Genomic DNA, 27,764 nt, shown 5'->3' with positions numbered 1-27,764 from the left:
TATGCCCGTTCACAACTTGCCTCAAATGATCATCAAAATCTTCGATCTCTATGTCCCCATAGTTTCCGATCCGCGTGATCAAATATGGACCCATCCATTTGCTTTTCAGCTTGCCTGGAAACAATTTAAGTCTAGAATTGAATAACCATACCTTCTGTCCTACCTCAAACTTCTGTAGCCTTAACTTTGCATCGTGCACTTTCTTCGTCTTGTCCTTATACGCCATTGCACTTTCATACGCTTCATCCCTTAATTCTTCAAGCTCTCCCAACGACAATTTCCTTGCTTTACCTGCACTTTCATAATCCATGTTAACTTCTTTCACAGCCCATAGCGCACGATGAGCAAGCTCAGCAGGTAAATGACATCCTTTTCCATAGACCAACCGATACGGTGTGGTTCCAATAGGCGTTTTATAAGCCGTACGATACGCCCACAAAGCATCATCCAACTTAGTGGACCAATCCTTGCGGTCGGGTCGCACGGTTTTTTGTAAAATCTCTTTTATTTGCCTGTTGGAGACCTCAACCTGCCCACTCGTTTGTGGGTGATACGGTGTAGCGATTCGGTGGTCTATGCCAAAACGTTTAAGCAATTTTCCAAAATGAAAGTTTTTGAAATGTGATCCCCCATCACTTATGATCACACGAGGGATTCCAAATCGCGAAAATATGTTTGTTTGGACAAATTTGCAAACAACTTTATGGTCATTCGTCTTGGTGGCAATCGCTTCTATCCATTTTGAAACATAATCCACGGCCACCAAGATATAATAATTTCCCAACGAATTAGGGAATGGGCCCATGAAGTCGATTCCCCAAACGTCAAAGATATCAACCACAAGGATCGGCTGCATGGGCATCTCATTCCGTTTTGAGATACTCCCTAATTGTTGACATCTAACACAATTCTTTGCAAATTCAGCTGCATCCTTGAAAATTGTAGGCCAATATAGCCCACACGCAAGCACTTTATGCCCGGTTTTCTGTCCGCTGAAATGTCCACCACACGCCGATGCGTGCAACAACTCCAACACACACTTTATCTCCTCATCCGGAATGCAACGTCGGATTATCTGATCAGCTCCAACTTTAAAAAGATCCGGCTCATCCCAAATGTACGTTTTAGCTTGAGCTATGAACTGTTGCTTCTTCTTTTTCGGCCAAAACTCCGGAATGTCACCTGTAACAGCAAAGTTAGCGAAATTAGCAAACCACGGTTTAGTTGAAACAGATAATATATGTTCATCAGGAAACGTTTCATTGATTTCAACATCCGGTGCATCTGTTTCATGCACCACCCGTGATAGATGGTCTGCTACGACGTTTTCACTACCCTTCTTATCGCGAATTTCAAGGTCAAATTCCTGCAATAACAAAATCCATTGAATAAACCTTGGTTTAGCGTCCTTCTTCTCCATGAGGTACCTGACAGCACTATGATCAGAATAGATAACAACTTTGCTACCCCACAAATAAGACCTAAACTTATCCAACGCATAAACAACAGCAAGCAACTCTTTCTCAGTAGTGGTGTAATTCAATTGAGCATCGGAAAGAGTTTTGCTTGCATAATAAATAGCCACAGGTTTCTTGTCAACCCGTTGTCCCAACACTGCCCCCACCGCATAGTCGCTCGCGTCACACATGATTTCAAAAGGTAGCGACCAATCCGGTGATTGTAAAATGGGGGCTTCAATCAATTGTTGTTTTAAGTTGTTAAAAGCTTTTAAGCATTTTTCATCGAAAACAAATGGCACGTCTTTTAACAAAAGGTTGCATAGCGGTTTTGTGATTACAGAAAATCCTTTAATGAACCGTCTGTAAAACCCGGCGTGTCCTAGAAAGGAACGGACGCCCTTAACATTAGTAGGAGGCGGTAAAGTAGAAATAACCTGAATTTTCGCGTGATCTACCTCAATTCCCCTACTTGAAATCACGTGTCCCAACACTATCCCCTCTTGAACCATAAAATGGCTCTTTTCCCAGCTTAAAACTAAGTTAGACTCGACACATCTTTTTAGCACCTTTGTTAATTGATCTAAACACAAATCGAAAGACGTACCGAAAATGGAGAAATCATCCATAAAGATCTCGAGAGAATCCCCGACCATATCTGAGAAGATACTCATCATGCACCTTTGGAAGGTGGCCGGGGCGTTACATAATCCAAATGGCATTCGCCTAAATGCGAAGGTGCCATAAGGACACGTAAACGTGGTTTTCTGTTGATCCTCTGGATGTATCGCAACCTGGTTATATCCTGAATAACCGTCTAAGAAACAATAAAATTTCTGACCTGCGAGTTTCTCTACGATTTGGTCTATGAAAGGCAAGGGGAAATGGTCCTTCGAAGTTGCAGCATTCAACTTCCGGTAGTCAATGCAAATCCGCCACCCGGTTACCGGCCGAGTGGCAATCTGTTCGCCATCTTCACCTTTGACAACTTGTATCCCTGCCTTCTTTGGTACCGTTTGAGTTGGGCTGACCCACGTGCTATCAGAAATAGGATATATTATACCTGCATCCAGCCACTTTAGTACCTCTTTCTTCACCACGTCCCGCATATTCGGGTTCAGACGTCTCTGTGCATCCCTCGCCGGCTTTGCACCTTCTTCGGTGATGATCCGGTGCATCACTATAGATGGACTAATCCCTTTTAAGTCTGCAATCGTCCATCCAATTGCCGCCCTATACTCCACTAACACCCTCATCAAAGCCTTTTCTTGGGCTTTTGTCAAATTTGCTGCAATGATCACCGGAAGGGTGTCATTGTCTCCCACAAATGCGTACTTGAGGTGTTTCGGCAGCTCCTTCAGCTCTACTTGTGGAGGTGATTCCAATGATGGCTTTAAATGCGTATCGATGTGCTCGGGCAGACTTTCCACTTGATGAGTCCAAGTGGGTCTCCCGTCTTTAATTGCCATCACCTCCAATTCCTTTTCAGCTTCATTCAAGCATTCCGATAATTCAGCCTGTTTCCTGTCACAAATAACACACGTCTCTGTTGTGTTTACCCCATTTTCATGAGGATGACACTCGTCAATGATGTCTGCCATAAAGCATTCATCACTAACCAGAGAATCAGATGCACGGGAAAACACGTTTAATTGGACTTTCCTATTACCAAAGGTCATGTCAACCGTTCCATTTCTACAATCAATTAAAGCGTTGGCAGTTGCTAAAAATGGTCTACCGAGTATAACATTAGGTTGTTTAGTTTTATCAATTGAGACATAGTCTAAAACCAAGAAGTCAACTGGGTAGTAAAAGTCCTCTACTTTGACAATGACATCACACACGATTCCCCGGGGTAATTTCAACGTCAAGTCGGCCAACACTACTGTGGTGTCGGCCCTCTGTAACGGTCCGAAATCGTATTGATCATAAAGACTCCCCGGGAGAATACTCACACTCGCTCCCAAATCCAGCAGTGCCCGGCTCATTTTAAAGTCACCCACTTGAATGGGTATTAACGGAGCACCTGGATCTCGGAGTTTAGGAGGAATGGCACCCGACAAAACGACACTAACATTTTCGGTTAAATCGATTTTCTTTGGAAATTTGTTTTGTCGCTTTTGGGTGCACATGTCCTTCAAATACCTCGCGTAAGCCGGAACCTGTTTTATCGCATCTAACAACGGGATATTGATTTTTACTTGCTTAAAAACTTCCCACATCTCTTCCTGTTGTGGGCCTCTTTTAGTACTTTTAGTTCCCGGTTCTACCAAAGCTTGAGGAAACGGGTTGGTTTTAACTCCCGCACCCTTTTCCGTAGCCTTGGTTGATGCATTTTCTACTACCCTACCATTAGTTTCTTGAGAGGTCGTTTTATTAGCTTCCGTAGGGCTTACAGGTTCAGGCTCGTCTTCCTCTTCCTCGTTTTCATCCCAATCCTCCACCACACCATCAACAAACTGTGGTGGAGCGCCAACCTTATTATCATACACTTTACCAGAACGAAGTACACTTACATGGTTTACACGTGCATTCTTGGTAGCTGAACTACTGCTTTGATGTTGCGGGTTGACCGTGGTGGTACTTGGCAATTTTCCAGGGTCTCTTCTCAACTGGGCTATATCCTCTGCTAATTGCCCCAATTGCTTCTGCATTGCTACAGAAGTCTTATCTCTCACCTCATTATCCTTCTGAATATCCTTCATGAACGACATGATTGCATCCAGCTTCGAATCACTCGAGTCGCCTGCCCCACCTGAGGAATTACTTTGCTGGTTACTTTGATTCTTCCAACTCCCTTGATAATTGCCTTGATAATTGCTTTGATTTTGCTGTTGGTTGTTGGCTTGAGACCCTTGGTTGTATTGGCCTCGATTTTGGTAACCGCCTTGCGAGTAATTTCCTTGACGATTCTGATACTGTTGACCTCCTTGGTTAGGTACCTGAAAATTGGGGTTCAACTGATTAGCAGAATTACCGTAACTAAAATTGGGGTGGTTTCGCAAACCTGGATGATATGTATTCGATTTCATATCATATTGCTTTCGTTCACCGTACAATTGATTCACTTCATCAGTCTGACCACCCAACACAGCACACTCTCCGACTTGATGCCCTAACTCTCCACACTCCGTACATACCGCAAACGTATTGGCGGTTTTAACTTCACCTCCCTTGCCGAGATTCATTTGAGCTACCTGCCGCTCAAGCAATAAATTTTGGTGCTTCAACTTCTCGACCCGTTCTTCAGCTTCATAATCGACTGACTTGGCTGAACTCGATCTTGTCCTCCTGCTAGATTGTGCCTGTCTCTTCGAAGTGGCACTTTGTCTCTCTAAGTATGCCCAATCTGCAGCCTCTGTGTTTGTAAGAAATGTACCATTGCTAATGGCGATGAGATCTCTTACATCATCAGGAAGTAGCCCATCATAAAATGCCTTAATTAATTCCCATGTCTGAATTTCATGATGTGGGCATTTCCTAAGCAACTCCTTAAACCTTGTGAAAGCCTCATGGAATGGTTCCCCTGAATGTTGCTGGAATGCTCTGATTGCATCCCTAGCTTCACTGGTTCTATTCATGGTGTAGTATTCCTCCAAAAACACCAGCTGCATCTCTTGCCAAGTGTATATACTACCTGGAGGTAATGTGGCGAACCATTGGCGTGCTTTGTCTTTCAGGGTAAATTGAAACAACATTAACTTTACTTCATCCTTTGTAAACCCCGAAACCCCAATTGTTTGGCACATTGAATCAAAACTTGCAATGTGCAAGTATGGTTCTTCGGTCCTTTTTCCATAAAACTCGGGCAAATGGCCTAAGTATTGAGGCCTCACCTCGAATGGTCTGTTATTATTTCCAACCGGTGTGACTATAGCCGACGAGTTAGGTACTACAACTGGTCGACAGTGACCTTCAACGCCTTGAATTGGTGCCCCTTGAACGACTTGTGGGACACCATCCACAAATTCTATCTGATCGCCCCTAAATCGATTATTAGCTCTTCCCGCATTAAACTGCGGGACTCCATTATGAACTTGATTTTGTGGAATCGGTTGCGGGATGCGATGTCTTTGATTGCCCTGTTGTTGTTCTGGATAGCCTTGATTCACATTGTACCCCTCATCGTATCTGTAACCAGCATATCTCCCATCGTACTGATTCTGATAATCATCACCTTCCCAACCGGATTCCCAAGTATGCACACTGCCTTCTCTGTGTTGGAAACCCTCATCATGCCCGTGTTGATGCTGTGGTTGGTTGAGACGAATAATTTCCCCATGTCGGAGATTCAGATTTCCCGGTTGGTTTTGTGGGCCTGGGTTGAATTGTGGAAATGGTTGTGGTGGTGGTTGATTCTGGTTTTGGTTTTGGTTTTGGTTTTGAGGGATTGGTGGATCTGGAATGGGTGGAATTGGATCGTTTTGGGCTTGGTTTTGTGGCTCTTGATCAGCCATCTCTTGAGCTGCCTGTTCAATGTCTTGAGCAACTGTTGATGACTGAGCTTTAGCTTTCACTGCTGAACGGAGAAGAACGCGATTCTGTCGAGCAGTCTTTTCTATCTCTGAATCAAACAAAAGCGGTGATGATTTCTTTGAAAACCTGGTATGCATGCAACACAAGGATCACCTGCACACAGACAAACAAGAAACCAAGCGTAATATGGAACGAAACAAAAGAAACAAACGAAAGGAAATATTTTTGAATTTTTTTTTATTTTTAAGAAAAACAACTAACTAAACTAAGCGCACCGATTCCCCGGCAACGGCGCCATTTTGATCGATGTCGTAAGGTCGGTCAAAAATAAAGTTAAAAGTGTCCTATTCACCTTTTACTAGTAAAGGGCAAGTAGGGTGTCGAATCCACGGGGAATCAGTGGAAAGTATGAAAGTTCGTTGCTTTAATTACCATCTACGTCTAAACTAATTGCTTTTTGCAGTTTTGAGAATGATTGCGAAAACAAATGTAAATTAGAGTTGTAAACAATTATGAGAAGAGGGACCAATCTTCGGGTTTTCAGGTTATGCAGAAAATCAGGTTACTTAGTTACAACCAGTTGAAAATCACATAGACATGATTTGTAAAACTTGTTTTGATAAATAATTAACGGACAATATATTTGATTGCAATGATCCACGATCGAAACCGAAAGATTGATGCAAATGAATAGTAGTCCAATTAATTACCAATTTCAGATTTCATACACATAGTCAAGTTCAATGATTAAAGGTTTAAAACAATGACATCCTAGAATTTAATCCCAGTTGTTGATGAACAAACCAAATAATTGATGAACACGAATGAATACGATAATCAAATAATGTTTAATCAAAACAAAAACAATAGGAACGACTAACCGAAAGTTTAATCGAATCCTAATCCAAAAAGTTGTAACAATAAGCAAACCAACGTTTCGTACATAAACCCTAACCCCGAAGATGATCACAGGTGGTTTAGCCACTCATGCTCTTGATTTGATCTTCAATCTTGATGAGAAATTGCATGATTGATGATTAGGAGATGATTGGAAGGTGTGGAATTGTGGAAGAATGCCCCAAAATCCCCTAATGGTCTCCCCAAAATCGTCACCGGTCGAATGGAATAAAAGATCCCCATAAAAACCTAATTTTCGCATATTAAACCTGATTTCCGTAACCCCTGAACCGTAGGCTACTGTCAGATCCGTAGGCTACTGTCGGCAGCCTATTCACATAACTGTTTTCTTCATAACTTCTTCGTTTTAACTCCGTTTTCTTCCCCGTTTGCGCCCACGTCTTTGTAATCCAATTCTCTATCATATCATGCTTTGATATCTTTATTTACTCTCCATTTGCATTCTCCAAAACACCTCTAATCTTCACATTTAACCTGCAAAGCATCATTTTCTCATAGTTATCCAATTCCACACATATAAACACTCAAATATGCATAAGATTGGACATTAAACGCATATAAATCACAATCCAAATACCATCCATCAGTTTGTTACCCCCGCGTCACAGATGATAACATTTATGCCGGAGACCCAAACAGACTATCAGTATTGGCCCCCAAACCAAAGTAACGAAGATCACCGGAACCGTTATGCAGATGTTGAACCAAAGCCCTTAGACTGGAGTCTCGACTTGAACCTGTTTCCACCACCACCGAACGACCCATAGAGTGTAATACTTTGTGAATTAAATATATTGTGTAATACACTGTGAAATAAATATATTGTTGTTTTTGTTTTTGTTTTTGTTATTTTTATTATTATTTTATTTTTCAAAGTAAACTGATACTAAAAAAACACATAATGATGTATTTATATTTGTTTGTCATTAAGGGTATAAAGGACATTTCACAATTTTAAAGTAATAAGCATTTTTCTCAAAAAGAAATAATATTTTTAAATCAATTTCTACCCACTATAAATACCCCTACCATATGGAATGAGAAGTCCACAAAAACCACAACCACCTTTATGGCTAACCAAGGTGACAAACAAGTAGCTGATGAGCAAAACAATTCGCATGTGGTGCAGAGAAAGTCATTTTCGATTCTAAACAAGTTAAGACGTCCAACCGGTGGTTCTAGCACTTCGTCTTTTCCAAAGCCGACCGAGGTCGTGCTAAATAACCGTGGGTTGTCCGCTCAGTCGAGTAAACCTGGTGGCAGCCCTCCAGAAAGAAAAAAATTTGCATTTCCAACCGAAAATTCCGAAAATTGGTCAAGGGATGCTGTTGAGTTTTACCTAAATGGGGATTCCCCTTTTTGTTATTCTCACTTTTTAGGGGAAATACAGCTACCTAGAAGCTTTTGGGGTAGCCTACTAGGCTACGAATCTAGTGCATGCCTAAATGACATTGTAAACCCAATCCTTCCATCCAGTATTAAATTTTGATTATACAAATCACTGATTAGATATATATTTTCTTTATGGCAGCATGTTCAAGCGTGGACGTTAAGGCTGATGCGGCTTCGACAATCTAAACTTTTAAAAGACCCGTCAAGGAAATTCTGTTGGACGGTTTTACCTCCGCAATTTTATGAAGACGTGTGTTATACGAAGGATTGTTTAAGAGCGGTAGACATGGCGGGAAAGAAGGAACCGTACCCTCCATTTTGGGAGGTTGATTATTTGTATATTCCGATATGGATTAAGCAGGAGGACTGGTTACTATTCCGTGTTGATCTGTTTAACATGGAAATAACACAATATTGGACTGATAAAAGATGGGGAAATGAAAAAAGACGGCTGGTTGAACACGTGATGGACATTTTTCCAATTTTCTTCAAGCATTTTCTTGACCAAATCCACTATTGGCGAAACTCGAGATACTGCACAAAGAAAAAAGTTTCTTTTGGTTATGTTCAAGATGGTGTGCCTCAGGACAATGGTAACATTGCTAATCCAGGGGTGCTTGTCTGTATGATGATGGACAACCTTGTAAGAGGCAAGTCGCTCATTGATGAAACTGACGTAGAAGAGAGTTGTACCAACTATCGTCGCCACATGGCCAACGAGCTTTATAGATGGCGTTGTATGTAGGATGAATGTTGTTCTTGTTTATGAATTGTGCTTTCGTACTTTCTTTATAATAAACAATTTAATGTTTCGTAATATTCCGACATATTAGGATTTTTGTCAAAAAGGGCCGACCATGCGTTTTTTGGGTCCGTTATCTTACCGGTGTGTCCAAGTTCGCCATCACCGGGTTTCTTCGTGTCGTATGCTAGGGTGAATAAGGACTTGGGGCATTGGCGTTGTCTCGCAAGAGGTCGTATCCTCTCGTTATGAGGGGTGGAAAACGACCAAAAGGCCATTTTTGGCCTTTTGTCAGAAAGGGCCAGAAAGGTCCAACCATGCGTTTTTTGGGTCCGTTATCTCACCGGTGTGTCCAAGTACGCCTTCACCGGGTTTCTTCGTGTCGTATGCTAGGGTGAATAAGGACGTGGGGCATTGGCGTTGTCTCGCCAGAGGTCGTATCCTCTCGTTATGAGGGGTGGAAAACGGCCAAAAAGCCATTTTTGGCCTTTTGTCAGAAAGGGCCAGAAAGGGCCAACCATGCGTTTTTTGGGTCCGTTATCTCACCGGTGTGTCCAAGTTCGCCATCACCGGGTGTCTTCGTGTCGTATGCTAGGGTGAATAAGGACTTGGGGCATTGGCGTTGCCTCGCCAGAGGTCGTATCCTCTAGTTATGGGGGGGGGGGGGGGAAACAGCCAAAAAGCCATTTTTGGCTTTTTGTCAGAAAGGGCCAGAAAGGTCCAACCAGGCGTTTTTTGGGTCCGTTATCTCACCGGTGTGTCCAAGTTCGCCATCACCGGGTTTCTTCGTGTTGTATGCTAGGGTGAATAAGGACTTGGGGCATTCACGTTGTCTCGCCAGAGGTCGTATCCTCTCGTTATGAGGGGGGGGGGGGAAACGGCCGAAAAGCCATTTTTTGCCTTTTGTCAGAGAGGGCCAACCATGCGTTTTTGACAAAAAAAGTCGAAAATTGATAGTTAATAATTTAATACAAGTACGATAAACAATTACACGTTTTATTAACGACTAGGGGGAGTTGGCGTTGTCTCGCCAGAGGTAGTTTCCTCTCGTTTTGGGGGTGAAAAACGAGCTGCATAAAACTCATCCGCCATCTCTCTTCTGTATTTCGCGCAAGCCTCCACAACATCTCCCCCAATCCCGACGTCCTCGTCATTAACCAGTTTACTTAACAACATACAAACTAACACCCCTGAATCTGGTCCTGGGTTATCCTTTTGATGTTGGCAAACTTCAGTATGTGTCACCATTGTCTTTTCCACATTTGGGCGTCCAGAATGTTCCCAGTATGCAATTTGTTCCAAAAAAGTTTTGAATAAAGATTCAAATTTTATTAGGGTTGGGTATACCCTAACTTGAATCAAGTTTGACCCATCAGAAATACTTGAAGTACACGTCCCAGTAAAATACAAAGTAAGGTGAAGTGTCCGCATATCAACACGAACCATGAACCGGTCTTGAAGGTCAACACAGATTGGAATATAAACCCGAAACAAAAATAAATAAGATAAACGTATTTGGTTTAAGATATACAGTGGGGGATGATAGTGTTACCGTATCGATGTCCCATAATGGAGGGTAATGTTCCTTTAATCTAATAGCAAAAGGTAACGCGCGATGGTTAGGATTCTCTTCCAAAAGGTCGAGAAATTGAGGTGGAAGAATCGTCCATGGAAACAGTTGTTCTGGTCTTTTTGATTTTTTTATTAAAATCCATCTGAACCTCATCATTCTCGTGACCCACCCACACACATGCTACAACGGTGAAAGTTTTATAACATAAGAATAAAACTAAATTTCCGGAGGATTTTAATAATTTATATCCTTACCAGTGGCGACAAGTAACCGTAGTTCTCGTATCCAAGTAGGGCACCCCAAAACTCGGACCCGAGTTGTCTCTTTCCAAGGAATCCGCTATAACAGAAAGAAGAATCTCCGTTACGATAAAACGCCATTACATTTTTTGACCACGATCTAGACTCTTCTGTTGGGTAATAATACCAGCGTATCTTTCTGGGGATCTTCTCAGGGGGGTATCAGGGACTTCCTCCAGCTCCAATAACGAGTCTTCTGGGTCCCCCATTTGTTGTGTGTCATTGGTGCAATTCAAGATGGGGGTATGAGTGACTATTTATCCAGAGATGTTATACTAGGTCGCTGTTTTATACAGAGATGTTATACCAGGTCGCTGTTTCATTCAGAGATGTTATACTAGGTCGCTGTTTCATTCAGAGATGTTATACTAGGTCGCTGTTTCATTCAGAGATGTTATACTAGGTCGCTGTTTCATTCAGAGATGTTATACTAGGTCGTTGTTTCATTCAGAGATGTTATACTTGGTCGCTGTTTCATTCAGAGATGTTATACTAGGTCGCTGTTTCATTCAGAGATGTTATACTAGGTCGCTGTTTCATTCAGAGATGTTATACTTGGTCGTTGTTTCATTCAGAGATGTTATACTAGGTCGCTGTTTCATTCAGAGATGTTATACTAGGTCGCTGTTTCATCTATAAAAGGCCCTCCATTTGTACTATCTCATCACTCTTCTTTGCAATACCATTTCGTAGTAATGGATAAGCGCAATGTTGGCAAACGGTTACCTCCTTTCTCCCACTTTCAAAACAATTGCTTAACTGAAGAAGACAAGAAAGCTATTTTGGAATGGGAACTACCCCCAAAGGTTACTGTTTTGGAGGAAGGAAAGAAATCAACAAAATCGGAACCTATGGAGGAAGGAGGATCGTCTTCCGGTGCAGTTGTGAATCAGCAACTGGCGAAACAGAAGGACGTTCGTGGAAGTAATAAAGAGGTTGAAGAAATCCCCGTTGTCAAAAAAGTTTGGACCTATCAAAATCAACAGTTTGATTTCAACCCTAACCCGGAGGAGGATTTCGACCCAGAAGTCCTGAAGGAAGCTTGGAACTATGAGGAAGAAGAAGAAGACTGGTCCTGTGTTTGGCACAACCCATATTCTGGAGAAGAGTCAGACTCGGAACTATCATCTAGAGGTGACTGCGATTGGAAATAGGGTTACTCCGTTTCTATCATGATGTTTGTTGTAGTGGTGTTTACTTGAAAGTTTTTTGTCCTTTTCTATCTCTTTAGTGGAAGAAGTTATTGTACTTTATTGTATCAGTAATGTATTGTACTAGTATTATAATAACTACCCACCCCTATACTTCTCCTGTCTATAAATACCACCTATCACCCAAATATGTCTTCACATCTTTACCTCACCACACTAGTTATTCGGATGGCAGATGGTGATAACGAATTACACATTCATTTTCATTTGCATATACATGAAGGGGAGCCAAACCCTGCAAATGTTGAACGACAACCAAACCGTAACTCTGGTCAGCCACAACCCAACCGTAACACTCTTCATCCACAACCCAATGTTAACTCTGTTCAACCACAACCCAACCGTAACTTTCAAGCACCCCAAACCAGCAGTAACCATATTGGTCGACAACCAAACCCTAACAGTGTGCTCCCCTCCACTGATTACCTGCATGCCCCTCCCAGACCTTCACCCCTCAACCAACATCCTCGCCCACCACCATATGTTCAACATCAAAGCCCTTGGATTGTGCAGAACCCTAACCCTGCATCGTCAAGGGTTTTAGAACCATACCCCCCGATATGTAGGTTTGGATGCATCTACCATAGCTTGTGCTACCACCAATACGACAGTGATCGTGACTCTAATGCGTTATCAGATGATGCCGTCGTTAGTGATGATCCATGGGAACAATATCACAACATTGACAGCGACTCTGATACATCCTTTTGATTCCAGAGCATGACTTTTATGTGTTATCAGATGATGTCGTCGTTAGTGACTTAGGGGTTCCTGTATTGGTAGATGTATTGTGTGTTTGTCAACTCTCCTAAATTAAAATAAACCGCGTGATGTTCTTTGATGTTTATATTTTGTCTTTTGTGTTTGTGAATTTTCTTAAATTAATAGTCGTAATATCTCATTTTTTTGGAACACATGGCTTAATTGTTAAATTACACCACCAATTGAGAATTCAAACAAAAATACCAAACACAAAACATAGGAGGATACACCTAACAGTTAACATTAAAACCACAAAAAGATACTAACTTAACGTCGCCCACAGGTCTACCTGTTGTGTCCGGTTTCTCCGCATCTGCTACATCGACGTGCCTGGGGTTCATCGTGGTAGTTAACATCCATCTCGTTTTGAATTCTTCTTGAACGAACCCTTCCACGATGTGTTGTGACCCTCGAAGGGTCCCCTTGAATTGTCCAGTCCGCTTCTTCCCACTCATCTTTGTGTCCCAGGGTGAAAAAATGACCGCTATACTGTTCCTGATAGGTGGTGGTGTGGAATATGGAGTGGGTAAAGTCATGTGGTTGCTCACCCCTCCAAGCGCAAACGGCGATAGCATGGGAACAGGGGAATCTAAGCATTTGCCATTTCCCGCATGAGCACCGGTGGCGTCTGTATTCAACGGTGTACTCGTTTCCACCGTCATCATTGTTTTCTTCCCTTGAAACCACCGCGTAACGACCTTCTCTGACATCGTAGACGGACACTTCATGTTGCATGGCTACGGAATGCAACTTGTTAAACCTGGACTAAATTCGAGGGGGTAGAGGGGTATTGCAGCTATGGGCCATCTGCGCGTGGCGAGCATACTCTGATACGTCCTTGGTGAACGTATAATGAATTAAGGCTTTTACTGGCAGGAGTCTTGCTTCCCATAAGACATTATTCATAGACTCAGATATGTTCGTCGTAAGGTTACCCCAACGACGGTTTCCGCGGTCATGAACAATAGTCCACTTGCTTTTTTCGATGTCGTTCAGGTAGTTCCAAGCACCCTGATTTAACATCTGCATTTCCCTCACAGCCCAAAGATACTTTCTTCGTTGACTTGTGCTCCCGATCATCCAACACAGCTTCCTAAGAGATTTGGTCTTGAACCTACCACTAAAATTGCTTCTGACATGCCGAAGACAATAACGGTGGTAGGCGTTTGGTTCCCTCCAATCCAGAAGGTTCTCCATCGCATTAATTATCCCGGCATGACGGTCTGATAGAACACAAATTCTACTGTTACAGTCTTTGGTGACGTATTCTCTCAAATTTTGGAAAAACCAACACCAACTATGAACCGTCTCTTCGTCAACTAGCGCGTACGCCACTGGCATTATGTAGTTGTTGGCGTTTTTGGTTACCGCAACCAACAGCGTACCACGGTACCCTCCTTTCAAGTGTGTGCCGTCCACAGAGATGACAGGCTGGCAAAGATGAAATGCGCGAATAGAAGGACCAAATGCCCAAAAAACATATTTGAATGTTGGATGTCCTGGAGCCGAGTGCGGGTGATGAAACCATGAAACCACCGTTCCAGGGTTTCGAGACTGAAGCCGTAACACGTACTTTGGCAGCTCCTGAAAGTTGCTTTCCCAGGTTCCATATATCCTCTCAATCGCTTTTCTTCGTCCACGCCACGCCTTCGTATACGTAACATCGACAGACATCGCTTGCTTTATATGCGTCCTGATGTGTTTCACCTTCAACGCAATGTCTGTACGAATTTGCGGCAGGATGTGTGCAGCGATATCCTTAGATCTAAGGCACCTGTTGTTGTTGCGTACCACCGTGGAATAACAAGTGTGGGCAGGCGCCCAGTTGGTAATTTGCCAAAGGTGTTGGTGTTTCTGTTTTGATGCCGTTGCACGCCATTCACACAAAGGGGCATAAGGGAAAGGGTTTTTAAAATTTTTGTTTCTCGTGTAGCATTTAACTTTGTATAAAGTTGGTTTGCTATCCATCACAAATATTTCCCTTCCACGGCGAATGTTCCATTCTCGGATAGCAAGGTCCACCTCCTGTTTTGACTTGAAATACATGCCGAGACGTATATGTTTTACTTTTGGATTACATACGTCCATTGGATTATCTTCATAATCCGGACACATGTAATCCCTAAGTTCCTCGTCCTCGTCTGGGTCGTCATGTGTCGCTGGAATGATAGGCCGCGGCTGAGCCTAGGTTAACTCAGTGTGTTGGTTGACTGCAGCCTCGTCGTCAGAAGTACCATCGTCGGATGGTGGTGCCTCTTCACCTTCAGAACTTTCGGTGCTGCAACTTTCAGAATGATCAAAACCGTCATTATTGTTGTCACCCACCAGAAACTGGGAGGACAGACCTACTATGTTATCAACAGCAGGCATCAAGTGGTGTTCTTGAGTTGTTTGCCCGTATCCCTCGTCATCTTCATTAGAATCATGGGTGTCAACAACATTACGTTGTGTAATGTCATGCAGAAGGTTTGTGAAACTGATGTGTTGTACAGGATTGACTGCCTCCCACTGAACATAGATCTCGGCAATGAAGTTGGTTTCCGATACTTGGGCTAAATAGTTCATTGTTTCAATTCCATCATCGTTGAATATTTTTGTTGTCTGAGATATGCCCTCAAACGTGTACCCTAGTAACAATGAAAGGTGCACCGATTCTTTCTGAAGTTGAACATGATTACAGATTGAATCCACCAATTCGTCATACGAAGAATTATGTCGCATAAGGAAAGAGGTTGTTAGCATGGATTGGTCAAACTGAACAGCCCCGTTAACAAAGGAAAACACATCGCCCCAATATAGTCTTACGAGGTATGGCCGAAAAGAATCCATGAACTAACAAAGTGAAATGTTAAGATATGATAAGGATGAGTGGGTTGTGTAAGCTGGATTTGGTTTGTTAGGAAATGTTAAGGATAAGTGGGTTGTGTAGTGGGTTGAGAACCTAATACAACCAGTATTTATAGTGTTGGAGTAACAAGATAGTTGGTGGAGCCCACCATCTACTCGATGAATATACATATAATAATATTTTTTAAAAATTCTAATAAGTAAAAATGGCAGTTCTCTTATAACAACTTTAAATACATTGAAGTGGTTATTTGTTTCAACTAATCAGTTAGTCGGATTTTATTATTCGTTTGAAGTCTTGGTTCTAATTTTTTTTTCAACCATCATTGAAATTAAGGTTACAACAAGGCATGATACAAATCCAAATATAAAAAGGTTTACAACATTACAATAGGATCTATCAAACACTCAAATTACATAAATGTAGTACTATTTTTAATTACATACAGGCAGAAATACAATGTTCACTTCGTACTATTTTAACAAATCATTTCTAATTGCAAGACTGTTTGCCGGGCTTCCAATTAGAACATAAATACAGTGAATTTAAACCCGACCCATTTCTTCATATATCGAGCTTCCTGATGCAACTTTTTCTGCGACAGGAAATAAGAGGTCTAAGGTTAAGGATGCTGAAAATTCTGCAACCTCGGTGATGTTCGGCGAACAACATTACAATAGGATCTAAATCTCATACCGAAAATGGGGCTGATGCCCCCACCAGAAGTTGCAGAATAATTTATGGGAGGAGGTGGTAGATGATAAACGCCTCAGCGTCTGCTAAGTCTTTCATAAGACTCAATAGCAGACGTTGATGCATCCACAGCAGCAGATTTTATTATCCTCGTACACGTTACGGGAGGAGATGGTAGATGAGAATAATCTTTCTCATCCACACAAGATCTTCCCACCACGTATACGAAAATTAAAACTGAGAAAAACATCATGACGAATGATCCAAGAGAATCATCATACATTAACCAAATTTTCCAATCGGCAGATATATCAACCAACAAACATTTTTAATAAAGAACATCATACAGACACAATTTAAATTTCAAAAGTATATTTTTTTAACAAACACAGTATGTTCACAAAACACGAATTTGGTGTGCATCTGTTATGTGTAGTTGGGTTATAAATTTCGATTTTCAGAACACATTTAATATCATTCTGCGAGCTTCATAAACTTTGTACTATGAAACAACAACCTTTATTAAGCTTGCCAGACAAATCTGCGACCTTTAATAAAGTTGTGGTTCAAAACAGAGACCTTATATAGGCTTGGGAGACAAAACAACGACCTTATATAGGCTTGGGAGATCAATCTGCGACCTTTAAAAAGGTTTGTACATGAATCTGCGACCTTTAACAAGGTTTGTACATGAATCTGCGACCTTTAACAAGGTTTGTACATGAATCTGCGATCTTCACATGGTTGTGACATCAATCCGCGACCTTTAGGAAGATTGGAACTTCATACAGCGACCTTCACAAGGTCGCTGTTTCAACCTGAGATCTTGTACATGCTTGGCAGCTTTTGGCAGAACTTCTGATTTTTTGCAGAAAAATGGTTGAAGGTCTCTATTTCATTTCACAACCTACCTATATCTGAAAACATATTTCAACTTCACCTAAAAACACTCTTTTTTTGTGTAGACCACTCATTTCTGCAAAAAATTCCTCACACCTCCTGATATCTGCATTCCCATCGTTCTTGTATTTTTTCCTCGTCGGAACGTCGTTCCACTTCTCTCCTTCATCCCCACGTCCATGGAAGAAGAACGCGATCTAAGAACAGTGCAATGAGCGAATGGATGAGAAATAAAACTAATTAGAATGAATGGACTACTCTAGATAGCTCCAACGAACTGATCGATAAGTCCTTGCATGCGAATCGGAATTAGTTCTGCATCATCGAGCAGCCTCACCACTTTCTTAGAGAGAGAAGGAGAGAGCGCTTACAAGTTTCTTGATTCATATTGTTTATGAAAAAGTTTTAGATTTTTATTTAAAGATAGGATTTTTGTATGTAAACATCATTATAAAGTAAAAGTGTAACCATATACTATGTAAGGGGACTGGGGGTGGTCTGTGAGGGCACCTCCATTGATGAACATGGGAACACCGCCGCCACCACAGTTTTCCATGTGTGAAACTTATAACGCGTGGAAAACTTCACGCGTTGTAAAAATTCGATTGTACGTGTATGACTTGTACGTTGTGTATTAATACTTGTATGTTGTGACCCCAAAAGAATATAAAAAATGTTGGCTTCGCCGGAAAACTCGGTCTGCAAGTCGAAGAAGATGGAGCTGATGTTTTTTAAAAGTTTGATTCCTTTTTAACACATTCAGTCCCTGTGGTTTATAGTTATTTACAAAACTTATTTAAATCTTATTGCTTTTAATTTCAACTTTTAAAACTGGCAGGTTTGGTCCTTGTCATAAAAAAATGTTTCTTCTATAAACTTGTAAGATTTTTTTTATAAACTTTATAAAATCTTGAATCTTTTTAAAACTATAGGATATTATAAATGTTACAAATGTTACGAAGCCATGACTGATTTGTTGTTAATTACCTAATTTAATTTAAAAAAAAATTAAGTTGTGAGTGATGGAATTCCAATACTAGTGATGACCACCGCCATTAAAAATGGTTGTGAGTGATGGAATGATGGTTGATGACATGATGGAACTTAATTGGATGTTTGTGAGTGATGAATTTTTTGCAAGTGATACCACCCCACTCCTCTAATAAGAATGTAAGTTTTATTAACAAAATTTATCCTTATATAACAATATTATATATTCATTCATAGGTTTGGTTTTTTTCACTTTAAATTCAGGTTCTAAACTCAGGGAGATGGTTTTTTCAATCCCCAAAAAATAAACCAGCCGCATTTACTTAAATCAAATTAAAAATATGTTACCTAACAAGTAACAACTGGGTCAATGTTTGTTACTTAGACCTACTCGAAACTTTGTTATACTAATTCGGTGCTCGGTTATATTTTTAAAAATTGAAGTATCTAACCTATACATATAACTTTTAAACATGGTGTATGTATTTTATTTTATTTCTAGAGGGCACCTGTACATAATTAATCAAGACAATATCCACTGTTTGTCCGCATACCTGTCTATTTTATATTCTTTAACCGAGGACCAGGTAAATGAATCTAGAAAATTATTATTTAGCATATTAAAAAAAATATTGAGATTAATTTTCTACACCGGATAATCTAAATTAGTATAAGTTTATCTGGAGGGAATACAATTATATTCTTCACCGGATACCCCAAATTTATATCAGTTTGTTTTTAGTAATTCTTAATTAACACCGAAAGACAACATTTTCATTACTTCTTAAACACATTGTAACACGTTACACAACATGGAACCATCTTTGGGTTGCACAATTGATACAAGTTTCATCATCGACTCATCGTCATCTTCATAGTCTCTCCATTCGCTATATCCTCAAGGTCTTGCTTCACCTTAGGTGCTTCTTGCTTATACGATGCATACTCTGTGCAATTTAAGTCACACAGAAAGGAAAACTACTAAAGTCATCATGGCTTGAAAATCTGACACCTACGGGATGATCAACATAGATAATTCACACAAACAAAATATTTGATTATAATAACTTAGAAAAATTGCATGCCTTGCCACTGAGTCCACGTCGGACTCCCTGACTATCTTGTCGAGCCCACATCCCGTGATCTAAGATGACATGGAAGAACATGCTAGGGTGACTTAAAAGAACAAGCTAGCTGACTTGTTGAGAAGGACTTCAAGTCAATTTACTGGTGAGAACTAACATCAGACCGATCCATATATCCATAAAAATTACGTTAAACGTATATGAACTTTTTTTTAATATGAAACTATAATATTACATCAATCGTCCTATTTGAAAAAAACAATAATAAACTTTTATAAACTTTTTATCCAAATGTGAATGAAAGTGCAACAACTAGTGATTTTATCATGATAAATGCAACAAAATGAAACTCTTTTAATCAAATTTTATTCACATGTATTTAATGTCACCTAACCAGAAAAAAATGTTTACATCTTATTTAAATACTGTTTGATCAAATTCTTTTGCACATGTAAATGGTTTTACATGAATCCAAACCCAACTATGAAGATTATAAGCATACCTGAAAGAAAATTTTCGGCGGAGAAGAGGGCTACATAGAGTTGCAGAGGTTTTCTTTGTAGAATTCATGTTAAAGCTCAGAAACACGTCATAACTATTGCCATTAGTCAGCGTAATGTTAGATCAAACTAGGAAGATGGGAAAGATTAATGAATGTAGAAATATCAAAAGCCATGAAGTTTCTAGGTTGTGGATTCCAATTTAAAGAAGTAGTGAGCATGGACTTGAACTAAAAAATGAACATATGAAAAAGATAATAATGATTTTTTTTGGACTTTTGATGCTGGATCATAGAAATGAATGATGGTGCTACTTAATCTAGTTTGAGTGATTTTCACTACTTCAATAGAGTCAGTGGCGGACTTAGTGTGTAAATAGGGGTAGCACGGGCTACCCCTCAATCCTGTCTCCGTAGTGTAAAAATACCCCTTAACTCTATTTTCGTAGTGTAAAAATACCCCTTAACTCCGTTTCTGTTATATAAAGGATACCCCTGATCCTAAAAAAAAAAAATTAGGATACCCCTAACTTTTTGGGCTAGTTCCGCCACTGAATAGAGTTCGAGTGAGTGGCATGGAAAAGGTGAGAGATGGCTAATCTTAGAAGTAAAAAAAAAAAAGATGGCTAATCTTAGAAGTAAAAAAAAAAGATGGCTAATCTTAGAAGTTGAAGATGTTGATTTAAACTCAAAATTTATTTTCTAAGTAGGTGTGGACTGTTACATACTTCATTTACTACTATTGAATGCTTGTGGGAGATGAGTTAAAGTGAGGCTGGTGGCATCAAATGAAGATAATCAATGAAGTAATGCTTGGGTAGGTGAGAATTTATGAGGGATGGATCCAGGGGGTTTTTGGGGGTTCTTGGAAACCCAATCGATTTCGAAAAAATTAGTGGAAACCTATATATGATTTGAAAAAAATTAGTGAGAATCTACCAAAAAGGTCCCTAGCTTGGAAAAAGTTTCTGGATTTATTTAGAGACAAACACCAACGTTTCATGTCGTTTATGAAAACGTTTTTGATATTTTTTCATGTTGTTTTTGAAAAAGTTTTTGATATTTATTAGAAGATAAGCTTTTTGTATGTAAGCTATCATTATAACGTACAAGTGTAACCATAAATTATGTAATAGAATGTAAGCTGTGCAAAAAAGTTTTAGATGCGAGTCGGCATTTGAGGGAAGGCTACCCTCAAATGGCTCCATAAGAGTAGGCATTTGAGGGAAGGCTACCCTCTTCCGGGCCTGCCATCAGTATTTTAGCTTCAAAAGATGCATGCTTAAATCCTTTTCCATGACTAGTGTTCAATTACCTGAGAAACATGCTAAAAATAGTCAACGTTCATGTTTGGATTAAATATCACCAACGTTCATGTTTGTCGAGTTAAACTGTAGGTGCGAGTCGGAAAATTTCTAAAAACCACGGAATGTACAACATAAAGGTACGGCTTCGCTAGACTGACCAAATTATAAAAAAATAATTTCAATGCATGTTATTGAAATAAGCATGTTTTAGATTAACGTAGAGGCGTGACACCGGGTGGATGTTTTGTCTATTTGCACAACTAGCCCGTCAACCTTTTAACTACATTTAGCAATTTATTCTAACTTAGTTATCTTGTTTCCTTCATATATATAAAATGTTGAAATATCAATTTGTTTGTGTTTATATCAATATATTTGTAATCACCACAATCACATCACACAATCTAATAAATACAGAAGATGAACGAACCCACAAAGGCACACAAGCATTGAAGTGTTGATTATATATGCTCGTGTGCTGCTTATTTTAGAAAAAAAGTGCTGATGATATTTTTTCATTAAGATCGATTAATCGCCAAATATATCGGTCTTGAAGATTCCGGCGATTGAACGAATAATGAAATGGTGGAGCTTATCGTGATTAGGTTACCAAATTGTTGATTTACAGGTCATTGATTTGTTGGTGAGTGTGAGTGTACCAATTAAGTCAGTCCAGATCTTGATGTGCTTCTTTCCTCCCCACTTCAGAAACCCTAAGGTCACCAGGTGGTGTCGATCAAACTTACAAGTTAAAGTGACGGTGGCGGTGGCGGTGAGCGTTGGTGGAGATAGGGCTATAAACGAGCCGAGTCGAACCCAGCTCGAACTGAGTTCGAGCTAGCTCGGCTTGAGCTCGAATTTCAAATCGAGCTGAGATTTGAGGCTCGAGCTCGACTCCATTAAAATTCGAGCTAGGTCGGCTCGTCTCGTCTCGATCTAGCTCGAACTAACAAATAACCGCAAAATTTAGTATTTAAAATCCTTAAAAATGAATCTGTTCATAGACTAAGGACCATAATTGCAATTTAGTTTAACCAAATGGCGAATTATGCAAGTATAAATTGTTAGCTAACTTTGTATAATGTCTGTACCTTCTTTTATAGAGAAGATACTCTCTTAGTTTTTGTCTTCTGAGCAATGTTGGACAAAAAAAAAATAAGGATATAAACCTTATCGAGCCGGCTCACGAGCTCACGAGCCAAGCCAAACTCGAGTTCGGTTCGTTTACAAACTGAGCCAAGCTGGCTCGTTTACAACCGAGCCAATTTCAAGCCGAGCTTTTTTCGAACTTTTTTCGAGCAAGTTTCGAGGGAGCTGCGAGCCATGAGTTTTTTAAACACCCCTAGGTGGAGACACTAAGCAATGGTTGTGGCAGCTGTGAATATTCCGGCAAAATAATCGACCTTGATGATAATTGCCGAAGATCATGGTGTAACATTCGAAGATGGAGCAGGTGATTTTGAAATTTGGATTGTTGAAAGTGAATGCGACATTACATGGAATCATATTAAATGCAATCTTTTACCAAATTAACAAGTTATCAAAATACCCTTACTAATACTAATTAACATAACTAATTTGAAGGGGTGATATGTAACAAATACCATCATCTGATTAAAGAAATAGATGGCCAAATTTCTTGTCATTGTTTTAATGCTCAACACGGTTTTTACTATATCCATGCATACACAGTTCCAAGTCACCATATCCTTGTATATCATATAGTCACTAGTTTGCAGTCCAGAAAGGATAAAAGTTTGAATGATCAAAGATAATGAAAAGGGTGTATGAATGACACACCTGCAACCTAAAAATCCACATTCGGCTCACGCTGGCCGACATCTGTTGAAAAAGGCATATAAAAGAATACTTATAAAATTCTAAAAATGATACAAATGTAATATAAACTATAGCATAAACTCTAATTGTGCTTTATAACATACTATTTTTTGTAGAGTTGTATATTTTACCCCTTTCTTAATATGAAAAATAGGTAAATTTAGGTTGTGTTTTATCTCAAAAAGCTCATTTCCATTGTCTCTTTTAGAGTATAAACGTTTTTACATGAAAGAGAATTCCGTGCTTTCGATTTAGTATCAATTATGAGAAATATGATTTTAAAAACGATGTAATCTGAAAAGTTTTAAACTGATTTTTTGAAAAGGGGTATAAAAAGTAAAAAAGGTAGTGCATTTAGCCCACTCCATAATTAGCATACCGAAAATTCCCTACGAAATGCCCTGTATTGTAGATTCCATATTAAAGCTTAGAAACACGTCGTAAGTATTATTGTCTTCAGCCCCTGTAATGTTAGATCGATGAAAAAGGAAAACAATTGAAGAGACAAAATATACAAATATCAGAAGGCATGTAGTTTTCTATGATTTTGGATTAGGATAAACAAGGATGTAAAGATGCACTTTTTTTTTTTTTTTTAAATAAATATTTTTCATTCATATTTGCCAAGTTACATCAAAACAAAAGGTAGACAGGCAACAAGCTGCGCCGCCACCCCTTTCTGAATGGCAAACCCTAATCTGCCAAAGACAAAATCTCGTCCCCTTGGTGCCGAGCAATTGCTGTGGATGACCCGTTGGACCCTGGTCAGGAATTGGATAGCTTCTGGCGCTAGAGAGCCAAATGTGTCAAATGCAAAAGGGACAAAAACGTGCTGGTTCTCTGCACAAGCTTTAGCGTGCTTGTCAACTTTCTTCGATTCTGCCTTTCTTGATGCTTGACCAGCTACAAACCCGTTTTCCCTTAAGCCAACCAGAGGGGAAACCCCCGTGAGGTCAACACAAGCGTGTTTCCCCCTAGCCCAACCAAAGACGAGCAGATCTGCTGGTCGCAGAGTAGATCTCCCTTCCATGGGGTCCGTAAGGAAATTCACAGGAGCCTCTTTCTTAGCTGAAATCCCAGCTCTTCTCAGAATGTCCCACAAAACATCTCGCACCCAGTCATGCCGATATTTGAACCCAGGGAGCTCTTTACAATGCACTGCGTGCTCTCCGTATTTATCCATACAAGCTTTACGGCATATTGGGCACGTTTCATCTTCTGGATACATAGGGATCATCAGCCGGTATTTAAGGATTGCTCTGTATTCTACTGCTGACATACATTGTCCCAGCCCCTCAATCGGGATAACGGTCAGAAAATCCTGAGCATGGGGACCATTCAGGCACTCCCACACCGCCCTTTGGCGAGGTGACAAATCAAAATTTTCTCCCAGTCTTTGAGCGATTTTGCTAAACAGAGCATTCGCCAAAGTTGTTTGTGGTTTCGAGGGGGCGGTGTCCTTTTTAGAGAAACCGTCGATATCAAAGTCTGGGAGATAGACATTTAAGCGTTCAAGCGCCTGCAGATAGTCCACGTCGAGCTCGACAACCCCACTGTTCCGAAGGATATGATCCTGTAATTCCCAAGACTGAGCTCTGGACGCCACAAAAGCATAAACCCCAACATCTCGAGCTGAGAGCAGACCCAAACCACCTAGACGCATTGGCAGGGATGCCAAACGCCATTGGAGGTCCCCAAAGAATGGGCCACCACCTACGACTATGTCTTCTATAGCCTCTCGGAGGCCATCATCGAACCGGGTTGATGCATCCTCCATCAAATATGGTTGACAAGTTCGCAGCCCGAAAAGTAACTTAGCAACCCCCATGCACGATCTTAGCAGAAGGAGTTCACATTGAGGGTCCCTAAGGCATGGCAAGAGTTTCATGAGTTCAACCGCCCCCGTCGCCCGCCGCCCTGCCAACTCGCCAACGAAGCTAGGGTCACGGCTAACAGCTCCACCCAGTAGCTTAACCCCCCTCTCTGGTCTGCCAATCCCTTTCGGGAAAAGCCCGTCCTGAAGTTTCTGCCCATCACATGTCGGCCAATATACCTCTGTTTTCTTAATGTTGAGGTGAAGTCCTAGGGATGGCCCTTCCTCGTTAATAATGTGTAAGGCCCTAGCAACCTCCGTCGCATTGCCGATAATCGTCCCATCATTCAAATACCAAGCATGAAACGGGAGGTTACATCGGTCCTGCACCCTGAGAATGAGTGGGTGTAAGGCAAGAGAAAAGAGAAGGGGCCCCAAGGGATCCCCTTGTTGCACTCCAGTAGTAGCCCCAATACACTCATTACCAACATACAACCGGGCAGGCTGGGCGTACAGGAATTGAACCCATCGATAGATTGACGGGCAATGTTGATGAACCTCTTTCAGGAAGGTTGTGCGGTCAACCGTGTTGAACGCATTCGAGAAGTCGACAATAAGCAAGGCTAAGGAACCATTAGCATGAGAGGAGTTGAGAAACCTGTTCGCACTGTGAAGCACCGCCTCTGCACCGTTTGACATCCCCACCCCAAACTGAAAGTCTCCCAAGTACTGAGCCATGTTTTTCCCAACCTTCTTCATTGCCACCTTGGAAACCAACCGTCGCCATATACCTCCCACAGCAATAGGTCGAATTCCTTTATCGGGTTTCAGTAACGGGGTAAGGGGGGCTGAGGCAACAAACTCTGCTAGCACCTTAGGGCAGGATCCTCCAAGCCATAAGTTGACAACTTCTGTAATGGCCGTTAGCAAACCCGAGGAAGCCATTGATCCCTCACCCCCGATAGCATCTAACAAGTGTTGGGCTCGCATCCCGTCCCTACCACACGATGTCCCTTTAGGGAAGGATCGAATACATTTGAGCACGCACTCGTCATCAACAACAAGAGTGGGTTGAGCGTGGGGGTTGGGAGGCAAGGAAGGGGGCGCCACCACAGGGTGTTTATCAATAAGAGCTTTCAAGGTCGAATCACATAGAGGGGCGACTCCACTGGAGCTTAGGACCTTAACTGCAGCCGTAAAATGTCCATCCCTAACTTTTCGGAGACATTGCTTAATATTAGGGTCCTTATCTTTGTCTCCCTCCATCCTGCATTCTCTCCTAAGAGTCCCCGCCTCCCCCACGCTATCCACTAGGGACGAGACCAATTCATCAAAACCAGACCCATCTTTCCAAATTGTAAGCGCATGCAGGATGTTATTATACTGCAAAGATTTCCTGTTCCCTGATCTTCGTTCTTGTCGGGAGGACGGTCTGACCACCCGTAAGGTGCAACGCGGCAACAAAAGTAATTGGACCCAATTTTCAACTGATCCTGGTGACACAACCACTTTGCGCAATGCACCTGTTAAAACCTGAGCAAACATCAGCCGACAACTAGGAGGAATGCTTTTAACAGTCTGAATAGGGAGGGAAAAAACTCGCTCGAGGAGGTTAACACCACCCCCGACCGTTGCTGGGTGACATGGGCTTGTGTCAACCACCACTTGACATGGTTTTCGGATCCCAACGATGAAATCTTCCACGTCCCCCGAGACTATGGCAAACGACACGACCTCATCATCATGCTTGCACCCTCTACTGAGAGCATGCATGACCATGCAGCGGCCACACAACCATTTGTCTCCTGCTCTAAGAACTTCCCCAACGTCCAAAAAGAGGTCCACGTCCCTAGAGATAGCCTCCTTTAAAGTTAGCTTTCGGTTTTCAGTCTTGAAGTGGGTGCTTTGCATGTGTTCTAGCAGGCGAAAAAAACCCGCAGATCCCAGCTTCCCATCTTTACATTCGTGAAAAAATTTGAAAGGACAAGTCCTTAGACCACTAGCAGAACCCTGCACAGGGCCAACTGACTTAACATCCCTTCCCCGTCTCGTAGGAGCCATACGCGTATTTAAGCTGCCATATTTGGATGGAAACACACAAGTGATAAGCCAAACTCGAGATGAGTTGTGGGAGTGGAAAACCAAAGGAGGGCAGCAACCGCGAGTTGCCCACCCTCTAAAAAGAACCCCACGTTACCTGCTAGCTCATGGTTGGATTGAGAATTTTGTTTTGTGTTTTTGTTATAAAATCTGATCTATATCCTTCCAGATCTGAATCAGTTGCGACAAATTGAGAATGATGAAGACAGAATGCTGATTTTGAAACGGATTAGATGAAAACGTTGAATTCGAATGAAAACGGAGATTTATTAGGTTTTTTAGAAACAAAATGCTGATTGCGGATGATTATAAGAAAGATAGATTTTACGGATGAAAACGAAAATGAATAACGGATGAAACCGTTGATTTCGAATGATATCGGCTTAGATGAAAAACGCTTATTTCGGGCTAAAAAGCTGATTTCGGATGAAAACGGGTTGGATGAAAAGGCTGATTTCGCACAAAAACTGATTCCGGATGAATACGGATTGATTGCGGCTTGGATGAAAAGCTGATTTCGGACTAAAAGTTGATTCCTGATGAAAACGGATTGAATGCGGCTTGGATAAAAGACAAAGCTTGGATGAAAAGTTGATTCCGGATAAATACGGATTCAAAAAGTTGATTCCGAATAAAGCAATCAAACCGTTCAAAAAGTTGATTCCGAATAAAGCAATCAAAAAGTTGATTCCGAAAGGTTGATTCCGGAGGAATACGGATTCAAAAAGTCGAATACGGATAATAAAGGAGGAGAGGAATATAAAGCAATCGTGGGATGCAAGAAAACCTTCCGGATGAATACGGATTCAAAGAAAGTGATGCAAGATGCACTTGAACTGAAAAATGAAAAACTGAGCTTA

The 27,764-nt window shown here is 41.0% G+C and overlaps 2 protein-coding genes across 10 annotated transcripts in view; both read right to left on the bottom strand.

Moving 5' to 3' along the window:
* The window catches only part of LOC110935712, an 82,357-nt gene that overhangs the window by 54,451 nt on the left and 142 nt on the right, over window positions 1-27,764 (bottom strand). Inside the window, exons 1-4 of one of the 9 annotated variants that reach the window (XM_035989736.1) lie at window positions 23,371-27,759; window positions 22,953-22,994; window positions 19,849-21,865; window positions 19,014-19,488 (exon numbers count right to left, since the gene is read on the bottom strand). In XM_035989736.1, coding sequence (XP_035845629.1) covers window positions 23,620-26,865 — 3,246 coding nt within the window. In that variant the 5' untranslated portion in view covers window positions 26,866-27,759 and the 3' untranslated portion in view covers window positions 19,014-19,488; window positions 19,849-21,865; window positions 22,953-22,994; window positions 23,371-23,619. The other 8 variants (XM_035989737.1, XM_035989738.1, XM_035989740.1 and 5 more) reach the window with 8 other exon arrangements.
* Window positions 13,596-14,945, bottom strand: LOC110932890. The gene has a single exon (XM_022176143.1). It carries the CDS (start codon window positions 14,943-14,945, stop codon window positions 13,596-13,598), a length of 1,350 nt encoding a protein of 449 aa, XP_022031835.1.

Source organism: Helianthus annuus, chromosome 4, assembly GCF_002127325.2.
Source record: "Helianthus annuus cultivar XRQ/B chromosome 4, HanXRQr2.0-SUNRISE, whole genome shotgun sequence".
NCBI classification, from domain to species: Eukaryota; Viridiplantae; Streptophyta; class Magnoliopsida; order Asterales; family Asteraceae; genus Helianthus; species Helianthus annuus.
This window is presented reverse-complemented; position numbering and strand designations above follow the sequence as displayed.

What these genes read in the sequence shown, in the direction of transcription:
- LOC110932890 (XM_022176143.1), bottom strand. Translation starts at nt 14,945, where the DNA reads ATGTGTCCGGATTATGAAGATAATCCAATGGACGTATGTAATCCAAAA.